The 9,604-nt window shown below is 42.4% G+C and overlaps 1 protein-coding gene and 1 pseudogene across 2 annotated transcripts; one reads left to right on the forward strand and one right to left on the reverse strand.

Annotated features, from left to right (window-relative positions):
- The first annotated feature begins 522 nt into the window (after positions 1–522).
- On the forward strand, positions 523–4,431 carry LOC149325361 (uncharacterized; annotated as a pseudogene). Its single transcript, XR_016286560.1, has 4 exons — positions 523–950; positions 2,276–2,405; positions 2,496–2,630; positions 2,903–4,431. The product of XR_016286560.1 is annotated as an uncharacterized LOC149325361 (transcript).
- Positions 4,432–4,890: 459 nt separating this feature from the next.
- LOC149325362 (uncharacterized) lies at positions 4,891–5,982 on the reverse strand. Its single transcript, XM_089564244.1, has one exon. The coding sequence runs from the start codon at positions 5,965–5,967 to the stop codon at positions 4,891–4,893; it is 1,077 nt and encodes a 358-aa protein (XP_089420370.1). The 5' UTR covers positions 5,968–5,982.
- Between the last annotated feature and the right edge of the window lie 3,622 nt (positions 5,983–9,604).

Here is a 9,604-nt window from a genome sequence, read left to right on the forward strand (position 1 = left end):
TCAGCGCGTTACCGAAGGAAAGCTAAACCCGTTCAAGAATGAAATCATGAACCAAAGTTCGTCTGCCGTGCTAAAATATGTGGATGCGAATGACGCGTATAACGAATTCATAAATCGTTTTGTGTGCATCTATGCTAAACATTTCCCTTTGCAAACTATCGTGTCAACAAAAAAGATTAAGAAACCATGGTTCACTCGAGAACACTTACAAGTGATCAAAAATAAACATCGTCACTTTCATTCTTTCTTGCGAACACGTTGAAAACAAACTCTAAAGGAATTTAAAATATTGCGGAATAAGCTAAACGCTGGGCTTGGGGGAGCCAAATCTTTATACACGGTTTCAATGTTTGCAAACAAACCGCGCTTGACGCTGATTGGTTGCCCTCCAGAAACTTGCGGCAAGAGAGCTTCTGTACTTCCGGCTGTGCGTTTTCAAGGCGTGTGCGACGTGCGACCAATGTGTTGGTGTTTCCGTGTGCTGCTTTGGGCTGATTCTGAGTCTTGGATGCAATTATCGACATGTCGAGCGACTACTTCAAGGCACTCAGCAGCGAAACGAAGGATCGGTATCACCAGAAGCTTGTATTTAGAGGCGCAGAGCTGCCCGACCCACTGGACGATGATGTGGTGCGTTTCTCGTTTTCATCCGGCTCCAAAAACCTTCCGCCAGTCACTGCCGCGGACATTTTTGTTTATCTTGTGGAAGGTGTGTGCTTTTACACAAGTGAGCAGTTTAAGAACTACAAGATCACTGAAGGTTACAATGCATTTGTCAGTGGAAAAGTGAAGTGCCTTGTGTCATTCAAGTCCGGCAAGCGTGGGGAAGGCGTCGTCGTCGTAGTGGCAGCTGTAGAAGCGAGCCATGCTTTGTCCAAAACATATCGCCCATGGTGCGTTGTTAACGACGACGGAACCGTAGTGAGCGCTCACTGTACCTGCATGACTGGGTAAGTAAACGATAATCGCAAAGACAACCTTAACTGCTTGCATCTGTTAACCTTTGCAGAGCGCTCGTGCGATCCGCTGCGAAGCTAAATAATCGAACTGTTCTATGGTGTAACCTCCTGTATTTCCTTTCTATCGCTGTCACCTTTATTTCCTTCCGTCCTCTTGCTGTCTCTTTGTTTTCCTTCAGCCATAGTTCACGTGTCTCAAGTGCAGACAGCAATTACCACGGCTGCCGGCGGCCTTTCGTATGTGTTGTGATAATTAAATAACCACAACAGAGAGAGAAGGGATGTGGATGCTTTCAAGGCAATGCACATAACAAGCCAGGGAGTTGAGGGACTCGGAAAGATGCTGCAAAGAAAAGAACAGCCTGATGCTACGGATGGAATTTTTGATTATTTGTCGTTTTTTTGTGAGGAAACAACTGTCCTGAAATGTTTAGAAGCTGGTAATGAACTGTTTCATTCATTCATTCGTTCATTTATTTATCGGTCTTTGTTGCATTAAAAATGTACGCAAACACTGCCCGGACCCATAGCCAACGGCTAGTAACGGGTCCAATGGAAAAAAAGGTATACAAACATGCAGGCAACAATATACCAAAATAAAGACAGTAAGTTAGTATAAAGAAGGCTAGACATCACTCTCAACACTTGTAAGAGCATCAACAAAAGAAATACATATATTACAGATTATATAAACTAAAAACTTACAGATCAAACAAAACGCCTAGAACTTATACAAAAATTAAGGCATCACAAAAAGCGAGGGGAAAATAGCTGTTAAGTATTTACAAAGCATCACAAAGGGAGTTGAGGGACTTTGGTTCTTTTTATATTTGTTTGTAGTTAATTGCCAGCTACTAAACATGTGACATCAATTAGTTTCCTACATTAATAAAAAAATCTCCTTTGCCATCCATGGCATCAGATTTGTTTCTTTGGTATTCGCTTTCAGGGACAATACTTAGAACTCAAACAAACGGTATGGGCATAACAGCAATGAGAAGCCCAGTATTGTAGCCGTTAGCAGAGCAGGTGCTTTAATATTTGCCCATTTTTAATGCAGCACAGCACTCTAGACAAACATTGCAATGACTACTTGAACTATGGACTAGAATGGTCGTGCTGTTACATCACACCGCTTGAAACTTTATTAATGTGTTTACAGTGTAAATGTCAGCAGTGAGTGTCGGTGTACACAAACATATTTCAGTGATCGAGGGATTTTGGCACTAATCCTTTCCTTTGATTTGCTAATGTCTTCCTTACAGTGCTTTTTGGTAGTACTCAAGTTGTTGTGACTGCACTCTTGAATATTTCAGACTAGGAGAATGCTGCACTCATGTTGCCGCACTGCTGTTCAGTGTAGAAGCAAATGTAAAATATGGTCTACACAATCCATCGCCTACTGATGTTGCATGCAAGTGGGTCGAAGTATCAAGAAAGAGCACAGTAAGCCCGAATATTTTAATTTTTTCTTTTGCCATCCTGTCGTGCTATGTAAGTCATCATTGTAAACCGAGTTGTCAAAACTGGATGCAGGCGACGCCAGTCAGCGACATGGTATTTTTCAAGCCGAAGACAGGTCAGCCAGTACCCCAACCTGTCCCTAGACCCCAAAGTAGCGTATCGACATGGACTGGTCAACATGTGCACAGCTACTTGCAGCATGTCAAGGTAAAAAAAAAGAAGTCTTACTCAAGCACATACAGGCAGCTTGCACACATTTACCTATGAGTTGTACCTTGACAAAGGTACAAGCAAATAGGGCTTGTGTGTTCAGTTTGCCACTCATTGTAATACAAGGAGAATGCATTTATACACGCCTGCTGTTCATTTTTTTCTGGTAGCTATTATAAATATGCTAAATGATGTTTGTATCTGTGTTAGCTTGTTTACATTGTGTGCGATGAATATGTTTAACATTTATTTTGCTTCCATGTCTACAGGCATTTGCACCAAACACTCTGCTGCTAACATCAGTAACGGACAGTGAGGACACTGATTCTTCACCTGAAGCAGCTGTCCAAGGAGAGCAGTGCAACGAGTCCCACTCGACTGAACAAGTGCCACATTATCCGCTGCATTCTGTCTATAAAGGCATGGATATAGAAGCAGCTGCAAAAGTGCAGCTAACAGATGAATGTTGCAATGAGATTGAAAAAGCAACACGTGAGCAGTCAAAATCATTGATGTGGGTGTCGGAAAGAAAGGGACGTATAACGGCATCGTTGATGCATAGCGCAGTATCATGCAAGAGTGGCGCAGATGGACTCGTAGCCGAGATTATGGGTTACATAAAGGCACCACATACTTTTAACCTTCGCTGGGGCTCTAAAATGGAGCCAAAAGCTAAAGAGGCATTCTTGGCTCACGAGTCAGGAGCACATCAGGACTTCCAGATCCACGAGTGTGGTTTGTGTGTCATTGGGAAGCAGCCATATCTAGCTGCTTCTCCTGATGGCATTGTATCTTGTACATGCTGCGGAAAAGCTGTACTGGAGGTGAAGTGTCCTGCCTCTGTGAAAGGACAACCACTCAAGTCTGCTTTAAAGCAGTTGCCATACTTAAATGAAAGTATGCAGCTAAAGAAGGAGCATGCCTACTACAGTCAAGTGCAGTCCCAAATGGCAGCAACGCAGCTCTCTCGAGCGTACTTTGTAGTGTTTACAGGTTGTGCTCTAACTGTTGAAGTTATTTCTTTTGATGAGAGCTTCTGGTCTGTTATAAAATCAAAAGCAGAAAGCTTTTTTTTCAAACACATTTTCCCTGAGCTGCAAAACATGAGCATTCTGAAACAATATGCCACACGCCAAGACTACATGTATCTGCCGAGGTGCCAAATCTGGCCGCGTCGTGGACTGCTCACAATGCAACCACACTTTTCATCTGAAATGTGCAAAACTGAAACGCACTCCCGCGTCCTGGGTTTGCATGAAATGCCAAACGAACAACAGTCAATCTGCTAGCAACTAAGTTGAAGTGCCTATCTAGTCACAGACAGACAATCCGACACAATGAAAAGCAAAACATTTTATTGTTAATGAGTGGACATAACTAATATTACATGTTTGAAAACTGATAATTAGCTATAAACAAACTTTGCTACATACAAAACTGCTCCTTTGCTTGGTTGCATCTGTTTTTTGATGTAATGCTTAAGACATGGGTCACTGTGTACTATCCTTCTACCGAACCTAATTTATTTTCTTTCGTCCTGCTTTTGTTTGAACCACACAAAGAACGTCTGCGATGACATTGATCAGCATAGGTCATGTGAAGCAAGGAGGAACTGCGTCACAGTAGCCATTTTTTAATACTTGTCATTGTGACCCTTGAGAAGGCTTGCTTTAGTGTTGTAATGAAATTAAAAGAAGCATCAGTACCAACACTGACTTTTGATGTTAGTCATTATGGCTGCTCAAACTGAATGAAATTATGGTTTGGTTTGGTTTATGGGGTTTAACGTCCCAAAGAGATTCAGGCTATGAGAGACGCTGTAGTGAAGGGCTCCAGAAATTTCGACCACCTGCGGTTTCTTAACGTGCACTGACATCGCACAGTACATGGGCCTCTGGAATTTCTCCTCCAAAGAAATTCAACCCGTGTCTTTCGAGTCAGCAGCTGAGCACCATAACCACTAAGCCATCGCAGCGGTCTGAATTAAATTATGAAGGATTTATCTGTTGCATACAAATCATCTGATGACCCACGTGTAGCAACTTCTTGTGCATCTGTAAAAAAATTATAATAGGCAACCAAAAATCACGTGTTTGCAGACATCGAAAAAAAATGCACTACAAAATCTAACCAAAGGCATATGCTAATAAAATTTGTTTACATGGCAGTGTGGTCTCATTCCATACAACAAATGGTATCACTTCACATTCAACTGTGCAGTGCTTATGCAAAAAAGAGCCATCATTCTAACACACGGTTACTCAAGCTGGCTCTTAACTATAGGAGTTTGGAGGTTGACGAGTGCACTGCACAAAATGAGGATTTTGTCAATTGTTGCTTGATCACCATCTCCAGCTCTCTTCACAAAGCTTATTGGAAGTACTGTCTGGAAGATCCTGAAGACTTTCAGCCGCTGTATGGCCCGTTCCACGTGTATTCGTACACTCGAAAGCTTTCTTGATGCAGTAACTTCCGCCCCTGGTAGCTGTGTCCTTCGCTTAGTCAGGGAAGGCATCAGAATTGCGGCACCACGTGCAGCAAACATTTCTTCACAACGGAAGCACCTGTTTACTAAAAACAAGTCTCCTTCTTCGACCTTGTCAAGGAGTCCACTTTGCAAGGTCAACTCTTTGTCAGAAACTCTACCTCCCCATGATTTTGAAACAAAAGATATGGCTCCTGAAGGTGTGATAGCGATAAGCACTTTCACAGTGTTGTGGTGCTTATAGTTTGAATACGTCTTGCTTCTGGCATCCATGTATGTGGGTCTCTGAATAAACACCTCTGTGCAATCAATTATCCCTCTCAGCTGATCAAATAATTTATCTTTGAATGCTTTAAGCCGGTGTGATTCAAGTGCACGTCGAGATGGCCAAATGATAAATTTCTGCATGTTTGCTGCCAGCACGTCGATCCATGAGTGAAAAATGACACTTACACTGCTGACAGAAATTCCAAATCGAGATGCCAGGTCTTTAGTCACAAGACCGAGCCGTAGTCGCATCAGCACAAGAATGAGCTGCTGCTCGGCATCAAGTGAAGCCCTGTGGGTAGGCGTCCAGACGAACAGCACCAGCTGAAACAGTGCTTTGAAAATCTCTATTGACACAAGGCCTGTATGAAATTTTACATTCTCATCCGACTGCATGACTACGTCCCTTGTCATATTTGAAAGGCTTGGTTGTCCGTGGCTTTCCAGTTCGGAGATTTTTTGTTCAGCTGCTGCAACTTCCATCTTTAAAGAGACTACCTGGTCCTTAAGGTATCTGTTTTCATTGACGAGATGTGAAATGTCCTGCATGGAGAGTGCAGTGTCGGTATCGGTGTCGCACATTTTGTGAGCAGTGTCCTCATCCATGACAGCTTCGCTTGCACCGATGGAGAGGCCAGAATCAGCTGCTGCAGACACAGCAGCCTTAAAATCATGCTTCTTTTGAGCACGCTCATATCTTGCCAGCTTCTGCTGCACATTACTTTGCACCCGGTACGGAAACACCGTCGGAATGTAGTCTGGATGGTTCGGGTCAGAAGACGAAGGCTTGCCTAAAAAAAAACGCAATTAGATGAAACACATCCAAGCATAATGTGCACTCTAAACACACACAAGAACGCGGACAAGGGGTGCTGGCACAGTCTCGGTCTGCTAGTCCACTGACATCTGAAAAACAAACTGTGCACAACGTAGGCTTCGGTTTCGCTCGAGGTTCCATTGGGGCTACAGCTGAACCTTGCGAGAAGCATGTTGCAACATTCGTAATCCTTCACAAGGTGTCCTCCTTGGCGTGGAAACGAAATCGCAAAAAAAAAAAATAAATTCGCGCGGCGTTAGCACAGAAGTGATTTATGATACGCTGCCTTCAATTAACTGGCAAGCGTTGCATGTTTTTGCAGGTGGTCGCGTACGCGTGCAGGCGGAACCTAATCACATATGCTGGTCAAATTCCCGGAGACCACGACTACGGCGTCTCTCATAGCCTCAGTCGCTTTGGGATGTAAAACCCCGCAAACCGAATCTAATCACGCGCTGCGGCTGAACTCATTTCAGCTGCATTGCATGCGCAGCAAAAAGTCACTCGAATGCCACATACAGTTGAGGCTGACTCAACCAGTGAACATTTTGGTATTACGTTTTATAACAGCGTCATAGGTCCAAAACGATACTTGCCTTGAACGAAGTGCGCCGAACAAACCTGCGAGCTTTTTGTAGGCTGCCATTTGTCGCGTCTAACCGCCGCGATCCAGGCCTGTCTTCGTTCGTGTTCTACAGGGAACCTGTACGTTCGTATTTCGGAAAGAAGATTTCTTCCGGACTGTAGACTGCAGCCTGGCACAGAACAGCAGCTTCCACGTCGTGTCCTCTTCAAGGGAGATAATTTCTTGGCAGAAAACATCGCGTAGCGAAGAGCAAACACAGCACGCACGGAAGCATCCAAAACACGGAGAGACCGAGAGACCGGAAGTTTTCTAGGGGACCATCCGGTTTGAGGCGCACTGGCGCACTCTGGCGGCACGGCGCCGTAAAAACCGTCTATACTATGAGCAGTTATTTGCAGATTGCGCTCGACAGCACCCGGATGCTGCATGGAAAGCAATAAACACTGTTTTGGGTCGTAAAAGTAAAAGTTCCCTTCCGGATGTTTTAACACATGAAGGTGGTTAATTGAGCGGTAAAGCGCTTGCGGATTACCTTAACAATCATTTTGTGAGTATTGCAAATCCTTGTGACTATCCTCCAGATACAACTCGAATCTCCACTAGTACAATGAAAACAATATACCTTCAGCTTACTGATCAGCAGGAGATTTATAACACTTTCATGTTGCTCCGAAACAGTAAGGCGATTGATATTGAAAACATTCAAATAATGCCGATAAAGTATGTATTGACCTTACTTACATCCGTACTTGCTTACATATTTAATTTAATACTGGATTCGGGCGTCTTTCCTGAAAAAATGAAATGTGCCAGGGTTTCTGTAATCTTCAAGGGCGGCGACCCAAACTTGGCAACAAACTATCGCCCAATTTCAGTCCTCCCTGTATTTTCTAAGGCACTATAAAAAATCATTTTCACTCCTATAACTAACTTCTTTGACAAAAAAAACATAATAACAAATGCACAGTTCGGTTTTAGGAAGGATAGATCGACGGAAACTGCTTTACTAACGTTAAAAGGCATATTTTACGAAACATAGAAAGTAATTTGTTCTCGTTGGCTGTTTTCGTAGATTTCAGCAAGGCTCTTGACTGCCTGGACCATGGCATTCTTCTATGCAAAATACAAGCTTACGGGATCCGCGGCACGTGTCTATCTTTGCTGAAGTCCTACCTCAGCAACCGGTTTCAGAGAATGTCAAAAACTGCAGCTCATCCCTTTTTACGATACAGAGTGGCGTACCCCAAGGAAGTGTGTTAGGTCCGCTGTTGTTCAATACATACGTTAATGACTTGGTGAATATTGATAATACAGTAACACTAGTGATATATGCTGATGATAGTACTATTCTTATTTCTGGCCCTAATGCTGATGGTTTAATTATGCAATGTAATGAATTTTTAGCTAAGCTATCTACATGATCCAAGTCAAACAGACTTCAAATCAATTGCACTAAAACTGAAGCTATTATATTCCACGCTAAAACAAATTGGTTGAAATATCTCACACTATAACCTATGAGCACCAAGAAATTGAAATCGTTGACAACCATGAAATATTAGGAGCACATTTTTCCTCGCATCTAACCTGGAATGCTCATATTGATCACCTTCGTAAAAAAAATTTCCTCGATTACAGGAGTTATATCGCGCTGTCATACAGTACTTCCACCCAAGATAAAACTTCAAGTATATCATCCTTTGTTTAACTTCCATTTAAGATACTGTAGTCTAGTTTGGTGCACAACCACAAAAACCAATTTAAATGAACTCCTTGTTTTACAGAAAAAAATCATCCGTTAAATAGCAAATATTGAGCCCATGGAAACTACAAGGGTGCATTTGAATCATTCAATATCATAAGTGTAGACAAGCAGTATGAATTTCGCCTCTTACAGTCCATCTACTTTTCCTCCCCTGAAGTTACTAACCTTCTAACGTCCTTGGCATCCTTAGAGCAACGAAATATTAGCGTGCAAACAAGAAATGTTGATGCGTGGGCAGTTCCTCATTTTCGTACATTTATAAATATCAGTCACTTACCCATAACCTCCCTAGAATACTAAACAGATATGGACACACAGAGGGCTTGAACAAAAAACAATTACATTCCTATTTCGTGCAGTTGTGATCCATTAATTTTTGTTTGTTGTTTCCGCGTATGTGCTTTTCAGTTCTTTTATTATGGTTTCAGTTCATTACTAGCTGCTTTATGTGATTGATATCATTATTACTTCTCACAGTAACTGCTTTATTATTTTTTTATTACTGTCTATTTATGTACTATTCATCTATTATGTATCTATTCATTACGCTGCTGCCTTGTAATGGTCTCTTGGGCCTCGTCAAGCTTTTGTGTAGCTTTTAGCCCAAGAGACCATCCAGTTGTTTTCTGGAAAATAAAGATGTATTGTATTGTATTGTATTGTATTGTATTGTATTGTATTGTATTGTATTGTATTGTATTGTATTGTATTGTATTGTATTGTATTGTATTGTATGGTATTGTATTGTATATGCAAGAGCGTTACTGCGTAATTTCCTTTCCTCAAATACAATTTTCATTTTCTTCATTACGGCCCCTCTTTCTGTTTCTTCTTTCACTCCCACTTCCTCCCTTCCTGTACGGTGCGGCTCAGGTGTCCACCGAGATGACAGAGAATTACGGCGCCATTTTCTTTCCTCAAAAAGCGTTGCGTTCAAAAGGAAGGCATCGCGCCGAACGGGCGAACTGCCCGGTCAATCTCAATCTCTTTCAATTTCAATCAACCAATTTCAATCTCTCTCTTCTGTGGCAGGGTCTGTCGCATGGCCACC

The sequence above is a fragment of the Amblyomma mixtum genome, chromosome 10, assembly GCF_055824585.1.
Source record: "Amblyomma mixtum isolate Tamu chromosome 10, ASM5582458v1, whole genome shotgun sequence".
Lineage (NCBI taxonomy): Eukaryota > Metazoa > Arthropoda > Arachnida > Ixodida > Ixodidae > Amblyomma > Amblyomma mixtum.